Source organism: Salvelinus alpinus, chromosome 2, assembly GCF_045679555.1.
Source record: "Salvelinus alpinus chromosome 2, SLU_Salpinus.1, whole genome shotgun sequence".
Taxonomy (NCBI): Eukaryota; Metazoa; Chordata; class Actinopteri; order Salmoniformes; family Salmonidae; genus Salvelinus; species Salvelinus alpinus.
Window position 1 is genome coordinate 128140814 of NC_092087.1, and position 12252 is coordinate 128153065.

The window sequence follows — 12252 nt, forward strand, 5'->3', positions numbered from 1 at the left end:
TCCCAGGTGGATCACTGAAAGAGGGCATTCTATCATTTTTGAAATCTTTCTTGGTGGGGGGGGGGGATTTATGAAATGGTTACTGTTGCTGGGAACCCTGCCGGTAACCTGTGCTGGTCATGAGCAGGAATGACGGGTGGGGGGGGGGGGGGGTGATGAAAGGAGGGAGGGATCTTTGGAAGCGTACCCTCACTGTGTGTGTGTGTAGGGGGTGATGAAAGAGGAGCAAGAGCACCCTCCCTGTCCTTCGCCACATCAGAAAGAGTCCAGGCTTTTGATCCGGATCTTTTCGGTCTCCGCTCCCTTGATGGGTTCATTTAGATTCCAAACTCACAGCCAGGGTTAGTTTGGTGGCAGAGAAGAGGGGAAAGAGGGAGTAACCGCATGATGGAGAATGGATCAAAAACAGAGAGAAAAATACTTCAGAGCTGCCTTGGTTGATTCTAAACAAAAGTGACATCAAATGTCAATGACGCAAGTCTATTAGCCTTGAGTGCAAACTGTTGGGGTACCGTACACCACTAGCAGCAGTTATGGGTAGGGGGCCTATGCACCTGTGGAGGCAACGGTTGAGACTGCTAAGGATAAACCGATCCTAAAACAGATACAGTGTGTTGGGGTTAAGGGCTCCTCAGGGGCCACATCGCTTCCGAGTGAGATAATGACAAGACACCCAGCGATTTAATGAGAGTAAAGTCAATTGCGTAACCCTTCGGTCCCTTTTGGGACATTGAGCCACATGGTGTGCACTTCCTTTCCACACAGGGAAATCACTCCGAGCAATAAAACTCTACCTCATCCAATCCAACAACTGAAGTACGTCTCCGCAATAAAAACAAGGAGTAACTGATTCAATAAAAACACTTTAATAGAGAAACAAATTTTGAAAAACAAAAAAGAAAATAAAACCTTTGAAACAAAGTCTAAATCCTTTATCACGACCACCACCAATTGAATTGAGGAGTGAAAGGGAAATATTCATCATTATGTAGCCCACTCGTGTGGGTCCAGTGGGGGGTAACAGTTAACAGGTGTGCCATTGATTTACTGTGGGAGGGGAAGAAACAGAGGAGACTGGAGACAAGATGGATGACAACAGGAGATGTGGTTTTACAAAGGCTGAACACAGTGCTCTCTACTGGCTGGGCTAAAGGCTGCTCCCAAGACAAAACCGTCTTTTCAAGTTAGGGTTGTTTTAGTTGTTTTATGAAGGCATAGCGAAGAACTTTCGGAAGCCACTCACACACGATGATATGTGACTGGGTGGAGGCTAACTGACATTCAAACTCTGTTGACGACAAACTAATTAAAAGCTTCTGTCTCGATGCAAAGTCAGTCAGGTCACGAGTCATGACACGGCACAAAATTTAGATTTTGTTAGCGAGTAAGCAATAATGAAGGCCTGAAAAGGCGCGGTATGGACACAAGCACAGACCTATTACTTACTCTTGGACAAGATTACTAAGAACAAAACACAGAATGGCTCAATCGCTTATAGTTTGGATTTTACACAAATATAGATCAGACATTGCAGAAATTGAGAGGAATAAATATTGCACAATTTAGAGGTTAACCAACAACTAATTTGTGGGAAACTGATTAAAATTTAATACCCACTTCTTTGCAAAGATTTACAAAGTGTATATGTGCCCCGTATGTCTGGGAGCAACTTTCGCCCAGCAAAATAATTTGGAGGAAAAACAACTCTTACATGAGCATTACATAATTCATTGACATGTTAGTAAAATATCATACTTTTTTGTTCATAATGTCACAAGTCATTGTACACATCAAACAATATACCAAAATGTTACTTTGTAGGGAGAGAACAAAAAATATGATATTTTTTATTGTTGTTGCACAAATCAATAAACTATTTGATAAAACCGGGGATATAAACAAGCCATGTCATCTTGGCATGCACAGAATGAATGTAGTCTTACGTGAAAAATAATTGTCGAACCACAAAGCACCGCTGAAATTAAAAAATCTATTTTAAACTGATTTAGCGAAGAAACTGAAAGGACAAATAATTCCTGCAACATTGATTTTACAGTAAAATAACATGTTTTATATGCCTGCAACAAAAAAACGTTGTAAAAGCAGCCAGATACCATCTTATAAAAATGAATTAAAAAAGTTATTACTATAAGATGCTGTGACTGCCAACACGGTCCATGTCCATTTTTGTGAATTTGCATAATTAAAAAGGGCATACCTCCTCTTTTAAACAGCTTCTACAAAATTGAGGCGCTCCCTAAACCTTGTCTGTAAATACCTAGAAAACGCATATTTACAAGTATGTTTTTTGTTGTGATGAACCTAAAATTCACAACCTCTTGAATCTGGACCTTGGAAAGTTAATGACCAAACATTTAAATAAACTGAAGTCCCCGTAAATGTTTTGAATGATCATTTCAACTGTTTAAGAGACGTTTTTAATTCCGACTAGATTTGCTTCCTGAATAGCTGACAGCATGTTTGACAATTATTATTATTATTATTATTTTTTTTAAATATCTTCTGATTGACGGGTTCATACATGAAAAATAATGACAAAATAGTTACATAAATGTACCAGTTAGAATCCAAGGGTCTTTTATTACAATATACTGAAACAAACCATTAACCAATTAAAAATATATATTTGATGGGGGAGAAAAGGCTGCAACACAAATGAATCATGAAGAGAGAAAATGGTTTCCAGGAAAATGTGACAACTATGGCTATTACACAAAAGAAAAATCAGTCACAAATTTGCATTTGATAATAATCGTCAATAATTGTCATGGTAATTTTATCCTTCTGGCAATTAATTTTTTGAGCGTGCACACTAATACAAATGTATAAAGATTGGACAGCTTGATGGTTGTTTGCAAATAATTTTACAAAAATGCAAATAGATTTCACTCTCAAGATACGCGTCACCCTAGAAACAAAATACCTCACTGATTGGACTGCGTGTCAGAAAAGACCTACAAACAGTGAACAATCTCTCTTTTGTGGTTAAAATAACCCACTGATTGCATGTATTTGTTAACAATTGAAACATGAGTCGTCAAAATAAAAAAAACTGAATATTTTTTCCTGTCTAAATTTCTAGCCAAATTGCCAGGGCAAACAGACAGAATGAGTTACCTCAGTCATCTAAGCAACTATCTAATCAGAGCAAGAGGTTGGTGGCTAAAAGTGATGTCTGCTGATGACACAGAATATCGGCGAAAAAAACTGTGGTATTGCAGTACAACTCAGATGACAAGAAGGAACCAAAAAGTAACTGATGGCACTGGTCTAAGCCAGCCGGTTTTCTTTCGGGCCGAAGTCCTACATAAGCACAAAAATAGTCTACGGTTGCAAGGTTCCCAAAATTCCCAGGTTTATCAGAAATCCTGGTTGAAGAATTCCAAGTCGGGACGATTCCCTAGTTGCTTACTCCCTTGCCAGAAAACCTCCAACCGGGCTTTCAGAAATACCAGGAAATGTTGGGAAATTTTGTGACACGATCTTTCTCAAGACTTTCTAAAATGACCTTAAAAAGCTCTGAAAGTGGGTCAAAAAAAAACAAGGACACAATTGACGTAGACCCAACATCTCACTCAACATGAAACAAATCTTTCCAACTTGGCCGTGATCTCCCTCTATACCTTCAGATTCCCTCAGCAGCCGTGCCTTAGTTATGACTCACGTTTTACCCATCCACCAATATATGCAGTTTGTCTCAAGTTTCTCCACATCATTGTTATCACGCAATACGCCTACATCGAAGACCGTGGTTAACCGACTAGACTAAAGGGAAAGCCAGTCGCCCAACAGGAGAACAACCATCTTTGGGCCTCAGATGAAAACGGCAGAGGAAGCATACCATGGTTGTTTCTGAAACGAGTTTGTCCAAGTTGGAATCAGACAACAGTAGACCTCACTTTGATGTGGCTTTGCATGCTTATCATTATCTATCCTAGATTTTTCTCTTTTAAAAAAAGAGAGGAGAGGGCCAGTGAAAAAAGGAATTTACGTGCAACCAACCCATTTGTATAAACGTATAATAAAGTAATTGTTTTTTTCTGAATGGTGTGTGTTTGCATGTGCATGTTTGTATGCATGTAAGAATCCCATTTACTGCACTAATCTGTCACTGAAAATGATTTTCAGGTGAGAATGTCTACGGTTGAGGATGAAAAGCAAACCAAACGAAGTCTAATGTCAATGCTAACATGATACAGGAATTTAGGTACATGTCTGTTGCATACAACTCAGTCATTTATTTTCTTTATATGTACAGATTAGAGGAAAATGTATCTACTTCTATACAATGCTCCATATACTTTATATGAAATTAGTTGACCACTTAGCTTTTTCCCTGTTAACACAACTATGATGAAAATCAAGACAGAAAGTCCACACACAATTTTAAAATGAAAAAAATAAAAATAAACTTCAACATAAAAAAACTTCAATAAGGGAAAACAGACAGGCAGCCAAGTGGTCAACCAAATGTTGTGTTTTTAAAAACATTTTAGTTAATTTTTAAAACCTTTTTTTTGCATTACATACATATATAAGTGTACATAATATAAGTATATATTCATATATACATCATGTATGTATATACCAGTAATGCATCCATTATATATACTTAAGTTTTACATATTTAAAAAAAATGTTTATGTCAGATATGTGAAACAGAAGAAAGATTTGACTGTTACAAATTAAAGTTTAAAACAAAACAAAAAGCGGGAAACAAAAACGAATAGAAACTATTTGTAAAAGCTGTTTTTTGTCTTTTTCACAAAAGTATTGCCATTATTAGATTTTTTTTAGATTTTTCTTCATATTTTACCTTTTTTTTTTTATTTCATATTTTTCTAGGGGGTATTTCTCAGGGGTGAAACTCATTTAAAATAGGAATAGTATCCGTTGCTACCATTTGAACTTCCTATGCTGAGCTCTTGGAGTAGGGAAAGTGGGTCGCTGTGCTTTTTGACCTGTTCCGGGCGAGCTCTGGGTTTGGGTGGGGCGCGGAGGGCACTGGCGTAGGACATGGTGGGGGGTTTTCCAGGGTTTTGGAGAACCCCGGGGCCCTGGCCGGGCTCTGGGGGGGCTTGCTGCTGCTGCTGCTGCGGCTGCTTGCTGTTGGGCATGAGAGGGGGGAACTGTCCGAGGTGCTGGAGGGAGTGGGCGGGAGGCTGGGCCGCAGCTACTGCTGCTGCCGCTTCAGCCTTCATCTGCTCCTCTGCTGCCTGCCGCAGGGCCTTGGAAGTTACTGGAGAGAGGGAGGAGGAGGAAGGGAGAGGGAGGAAGAAGGATGAGGGGGAGGGAAAAGAGTAGGAAGGAGGAAGAAGAAGAAGAAGAAGAAAGGGAAAGAGGAGAAATTAGGGTTGGAGAGATTAGTTTCAACTTCCAAAATATACAATACATTGGGGGTTGCTTGTCAATGTCAGGAGAACAAATGGGCACTTAGAAAGGAAACTGTCACTTTTGTTTTTGTCACGCTTGCACTGTTGGAATCATTGACAATGACAGCCACTTCAGCATGCGGATTCGTCAACCTTACATTGGCCAACAGCCTTCAAATTGTATTCACCAGGTCCAAACCTGATGACAACCGTCAGAAATTGAACACCCGACTGGCTCTCACCTGAGTGTCAGACACTGACCAAACCGGACGCATGCGTTGCAAAATAAATGTACACATTCATGTTATTCAATCATTGCTCGCGCGCTCCAACGAGCGTCTGCGTGGCCAGGCATTAAAATAGAAGTTGCTTCTATTTGTGACGCATAACGCGATGCAAGTCCTGCCTCTCCCATCTCCTCGTTGGCTTTTAGAAGCATATGCCCATGTGCCATCTCCTCATTGGTTATACCCACGTGGGTGATTGAAAGATGAACTGAGGTCGGTTGTGGTAATACACCTTATTATGAAAGTTAGTTGCCAATCGCCATATAAAGTCCAAAGAAGAAAAATAATTTGATTTGCGCGTCCGGTTTGGCCATGGTGTCCGCTGTCACTATTCTGCCACTGCTAGAGAGTTAACATAAGCACTGCCAAGTACAAGGAGTGCAGTATGCTACACTTGAACCATTATATATTTGTATTTGAAAAATGTAGTGATCTGCACTGTTCCTCGCTCAGCTACATAGTCAATAGAATGCTGAATAATTAGCATAACAGTTTGATAACGGTTTCAAAAAGTCCTTTGTGGTGCTTCTGATGCGTACCTAGGATATCCCGGTGTTGGTGTTGAACGAGTGTGCTGGCTCCGTTGCATGGAATGTTCTGGAACGGGCCGGGGCCACCCCCATTGCCGGGCCACAGCTCGGGCGGTGGGTAGCCGTAGGGGGCGTGGGGGTGTTGGTGAGTGTGTTGGTGGGGGTGTTGGTGGGGGTGCTCCTGGGGGTCTGCCGGGCAGGGCTGTGGCTGCTGCTGGGCCATGGCGGCGGCGTTGGCGGGGGATCCCTCGTCTGGGTAGCTGGAGGAGATCCGCCGCTGGTAGAGGGGCCGCCCGGGACCCCTGGGTTCATACTAAAAGAGGGAGACAGAAAATAACAGACAGGTGTGATACAGAAAGGAGACAAGGTAGGATAGAGAGAAAAAAACAAAAAGACAATATAGGTCAATCTAAATCACCCATGGTACATTGAGAGATCATCCCTATTCCTTTCCTCACAGTGCCATGTCATTGCTGTAGGTATCACAACATCCCTCCTCAGCGCTCCTCTTATTTGTCAACTAGTAACAGCAGGTGTGAGTGAATCCATTCCACAACGTTCTCATTTCACTTACACAACACATTCACTCTTCTGCCAGAGTGCCCATTACAGTTCCCGTAAGCTGGGAACATGCAGGGAATCATGATAAAAACCCTGGAATACTCATGAGAACACCAATAAGACGGGATGAGAGCCACGTGAGGGGACAGGCTGAGCCTTCTGAAGAGCAGTTGAGAAACCACTGTCCAATTTCGGAAACGGGTGTTATGAAAACAGAACAGCCCTTAGACCAGAACACCATCCAGAGGTGTTGATGACTGTGGTGAGATGAGCCTTTTGTGGAGTGACAGTGTTAGACCCAACACCTTGTGAGAGACCCTTTCTTCTCTGGAAATGTTAGTCGCATTGGGGGGGGACAACATTTTTTTGTTGTTGGAACAAACGGTCAGCTCAGGCGATTTTCCAAAAGGACTTTCTTCCAAATGTACTTTTAAGCCAAGTGAAAATGCTAAATGTTCAAGATGACAGTAAATTGGGCCTCCCGAGTGGAGTAGCGGTCTAAAGCACTGCATCTCAGTGTTGCGGCGTCACTACAGCCTGGGGTTCGGCCGTGACCGGGGGTCCCATAGGGCAGCACACAATTGGCCCAGTGTCGTCCAGGTTAGGGGAGGGTTTTACCGGTGGAGGTTTCTCCTTGGCTCATCGCACTCTAGCGACTCCTTGTGGCGGGCCAGTTGAACGGTGATTCCTCCGACACATTGGTGCGGCTGGCTTCCGGGTCATGTTTCGGAGGACTCATGACTCGACCTTCACCTCTCCCGAACATGTTGGGGAGTTGCAGCGATGAGACAATATTGTAATTGGATATCACGGAATTGGGAAGAAATTTAATTATCTCACCAAAACATGTTTTTTTGGGGGGGGGGGGTGAGACTTGACTAGTGCAGTGTTGAGACTTGACTAGGTGAGGGGTGAGGTGGTGTGCTGTCTCTCCAGGTCTGACTAGCCACCGTCTTGAGAACAGCGCGCTGTTTCTCGTGATCAGGAAGGTGACCACAGCGGCACAAAATACCTAAATAACCTTAAGAACGGCGTTGCACCTGGACAAATTATCAAAAGTATGTCGACCTCCCGAGTGGTGCAGTGGTCTAAGGCGTGTGCCACTAGAGATCCTGGTTTGAGTCCAGCGTCGTCCCGGGTTAGGGGAGGGTTTGGCCGGCAGGGATGTCTTTGTCTCATCGCGCACTAGCGATTCCTGTGGCAGGCCGGGCACATGCACACTGACACGGTGGTCAGGTGTACGGTGTTTCCTCTGACACATTGGTGCGGCTGGCTTCCGGGTTAAGCAGGCAGTGTGTCAAGAAGCGGCTTGGCTGGGTTGTGTTTCGGAGGATGCACGGCTCTCAACCTTCGCCTCTCCCGAGTCCGTACGGGAGTTGTAGCGATGAGACAAGACTAACTACTAATTGGAAATTGGGGAGAAAAGGGGGTGTATATATATATACACACATACACGGCTCAAAAAAATAAAGGGAACACTAAAATAACACATCCTAGATCTGAATGAATGAAATATTCTTATTAAATACTTTTTTCTTTACATAGTTGAATGTGCTGACAACAAAATCACACAAAAATTATCAATGGCTATAATTTCCACCTGTTGTCTATTCCATTTGCACAACAGCATGTGAAATGTATTGTCAATCAGTGTTGCTTCCTAAGTGGACAGTTTGATTTCACAGAAGTGTGATTGACTTGGAGTTACATTGTGTTGTTTAAGTGTTCCCTTTATTTTTTTGAGCAGTGTATATATAAAATACTATGTAAATTTGGTATATATACGCACACACACACACCTGTATATTTTCAGGCATGGCGCAGCACCACAGCTAAATGAATGCAGCACAAACACTGGATACACGGTGGGCGAATATCCCTTTCAGCCCAATATTGGCATCCAAAAAGAGCAAAGTCTTCCAATAACGTTAATTTCCTGTTAAAATCTAATAAAGGAAAATGCCACGAGGTCAACTGGGCTGCCACGTTATCGAACAGGCTAGACAATAACACATAAGTGAGATGGAGAGTGCTGCTTATTCACTCTGTGGTCTGACCCAGCTGGGTAGGACCAAAGGTCTGGGGTCGTGTTCATTAGGGCATGCAACGGGAAAAGGTTTTAAAACATTAAGCACTGGGAAATGAAAATGTCCGTTTTCTTCCGTTTGGTGCCTGATAAACAACCCACTGTAGCTCTCCAGGACCCAAACCCTGGACCACACCTTCACCCACGGGAATCCTTTATGCTATTCCCTAGCATCTCCTGTCCTCAGTCACCTGGCTATAACTTTCTACTCCGACAAAGTTAGCAACGTTGAGGCAACGGTAAGGAAACTATTTTCCCACGGAGAGCTTTGAGCAATATGCTGCGCTTTAGCTGGTACATTTCTCTCAGTCATTTTTAGGTCAAACAGACAATTACAGAAAGTCAGAAAGGCATAGCTTCCATTTCCTGTGATGTTGGCATGGTGAGAAAAAAAACTGAAAAAAAAAATTCTGTATTAAAATCTTGAAATACATTTGCATGTACCCGTCCGTGTTAAAACATAGCATTGGAAATGAGGTGAAAAGACAGTATATACTGTAGCACAAAACTGTAACAGACAACAGACCGGGCATACTAGTCACAGCAACTCTATTCTTTACACACACACACACACGGATGGAGCATGGTTCTTACCTCTTCTACATTGTGAAGGGCGGTGGCACCTGTTGTTCTGGGGGAGAGGGGGTGGTAGGGCTCCTGGCCTGGGCCTTGACCCTGCTGCTGCTGCTGTTGGTGGTGCTGCTGCTGGTGGTGGTGCTGGTGGTGGAGCTGCATGAGGTGGACCTGCTCCTGTCTACTGGGGTGGGCCATGACGGGCAGCCCGTAGGGGAAGCCCTGGCCCTGGGCCAGCATGTGGTTCTGAGCAACGCCAGCTCCGCCGTGAGGCCACTGGGCCTCCTGGAGGAGGTACTTGACTTGCGGGGGCGGGGTAGTAGAGTGGCCCAGCTGGTGGGGGTAGGCGTTGGGGTTGTAGAGCTGGTTCCCCGGGTGCTGCTGGAGACCCGGGTTATTGAGGAGGTCCAGCTCGTGACTGGTGGGGTCTCGGCCAGGATAGGGGCCAGGGGGGAAGGGGCCGGTGTGGTTGGAGGTTGCAGATGAGGGGGAGGAGGGGTCTCCTGGGGAGCGGGACTGGACCTGGCGGTATTGGAGCAGGCGGGATTGGGGAGGGGGCTGCATCTCTGCCAGGTCCCTGGGATCGGGCTGATCCTGGGGGGGCATCTCTCGCAGGAGGCCTGGGAACCTACAGAGAAGACCGATACATACCCTTAATATCCAAAGGGAGTCAAATCAGTAGAAAGAGAGGGGGTAAGAGGTCAAGAGAGAGGAGAAACCGCCAGAGATATAGTGCGAAAGAGAGCGTGAGGGAGAGAGAAAGAAGACAAAGGGAAAGCCGTTCGCGGCCCTGAAGGTTACCTGGTGAAAGGCGGTCCGCCAGCCTCGTCCTCCATACCGGCGCTCATCCTCCAGTTGGCCCGTGCCAGCAGCTGAGGGGGGAAGCGGGCTAGGCCGGGCTGGGCCAGATGGGCCAGCTGCTGGGGCAGAGGGAAGGCCACACCGCCCTGGAGGAATGGCCCGGGCTCACCCCACTGGCCCAGCCGCGCCTGCTGGCTCAGGGCCTCCAGAGCTAGGGGGTCTGTTGTAGGGAAAGAGGGAGGAGAAGAGAGCAAGATTGTTAGATTATAATGGGTTGGTACATTTTGTTGCTGCAAAAAGCATCATACTGTGACACTTGCTGTATTTTGTAAGTTCTATATCTTGAAAGAGTAATTGCTGACATGCAAAATATTTTGAGACTGTATCAACAGTGGACTAATGAAACAAATCCCAAACGATAGTTGGAGTGGTATTTGCCTAGGTAGAAGCATTGGAAGACTTGGAGGTCATCACCAGATTGCTTAAACCTAGGCCTGTCCGAATGTCTTTAGATATGAAAGTTGTGGTGACAAGAGGTTGTTTCTGGACCCGGTCAAAGTCTCAGATTAAAAACAAGGCCTACAGTCGCTACCTCACAGCCCAACCAAGGTGTGTGAAACAAAGAGAAAACAGGAACTACAAAAGATGTTCAGACTGAGAATAATTTCAATATATGTCTGCGCAATTAAACCCAGATGAATGCTGTAGTGTCACGATGTGTTGGGTTTTATTAACAAACAAACACCTTTTAAACTTTCCCTTTCCTCAGAGAATGGCTGATGTGAAAGTGTAAGGTTGACAGTGTAAGGTTATTCTTTCTGGGAGAAAAAGAACTTGGAAGTTTCCCCCTGGCCCCTATAAGGTTGGTAGCCGTTTAGTTTTTCTGAAATGTTTTGCAAACTGTACTGTAATTCAGTCACTCGAATGGAAAGTAAAAATAAGCCTTCATGCCAAAATGCATTGCATTTTATCAACAGGAACACCCTTTACTGAACTTCCCCTTTCAGAGAATGGTTGAATACATATTTTTTGATAGTTTCAGGTCGACAGTGTAGCACTATTTCAATAAGTTTATTGTTGTGTTCAATTAGTAAATACATTAAAAAACATTATTATTAAAAAAATATATTTTTTTTTAAATTGTGGCATCCAATTGGTAGTTACAGTCTTGTCCCATCCCGTACGGACTCGGGAGAGGCAAAGGTCGAGAGCCGTGCTTCCTCCGATGCACGACCCAGCCAAGCCGCACTGCTTCTTGACACACTGCTCGCTTAAGCCGGAAGTCAGACACACCAATGTGTCGGAGGAAACATCGTACACCTGGCGACCATGGCAACGTGCATGCGCCCGGTCCGCAACAGGACTCGCTAGAGCCCGACAGGGAGAAGGACATCCCAGCCAGCCAAACCCTCCCCTAACCCGGACGACGCTGGACCAATTGTGCGCCGCCCTATGGATCTCCCGGTCGAGTCCGGCTGCGACAGAGCCTGGACTCGAACCAGGATCTCTATTGGCACAGCTAGCATTGTGATGCAGTGGTCTAAGGCACTGCACCACTCGGGAGGCCTCAATTTGTGGATAATTTGTAAGTTGTTTTCAGAAAGCCATTTCAAATAAATAATTTCTGTCAAACACTATTTTCTCTGGATTAACCGTGACTTGAACCCTTCAAAGTCCAAAAAGGTTGTTTCCCTATAGCTAATTACGTGACCTTTGTACAACTGTGTGAAATTGATACTAGCCTCAACTATAAACAAAAAGTGAGGGGCCACACTGATGACTGGATCTCCCACAACAGGAGGCACTCACTGAAGTGTCCAGAACCATTGGTTATGCAAATGTGACCTCAGACTGTTGCATGTCAAAGATAGACCACACACCCACTACTACTACCACCACCTCAGAGATTCTGAAGAAAAGGAAGTTAAAACGAGGTGACCAATAATAACCTTATCTGTGCCCCAGAGCCTCTCGGGCAAAACCACTCAAAAAACAGACTAGGAAAAGATTGCAGAGCTGCA

At 44.4% G+C, this 12252-nt stretch overlaps 1 protein-coding gene across 2 annotated transcripts in view; it reads right to left on the reverse strand.

Moving 5' to 3' along the window:
* Window positions 1-850: 850 nt before the first annotated feature.
* Window positions 851-12252, reverse strand: part of LOC139568721 (probable helicase with zinc finger domain) — a 59748-nt gene continuing 48346 nt past the window's right edge. For both annotated transcript variants that reach the window (XM_071390753.1, XM_071390754.1), the window contains exons 28-31: window positions 10232-10451; window positions 9452-10058; window positions 6220-6523; window positions 851-5260 (exon numbers count right to left, since the gene is read on the reverse strand). In XM_071390753.1, the coding sequence (XP_071246854.1) occupies window positions 4890-5260; window positions 6220-6523; window positions 9452-10058; window positions 10232-10451 (1502 nt within the window). In that variant the 3' untranslated portion in view covers window positions 851-4889. The remainder of the gene's footprint in view (window positions 5261-6219; window positions 6524-9451; window positions 10059-10231; window positions 10452-12252) is intronic.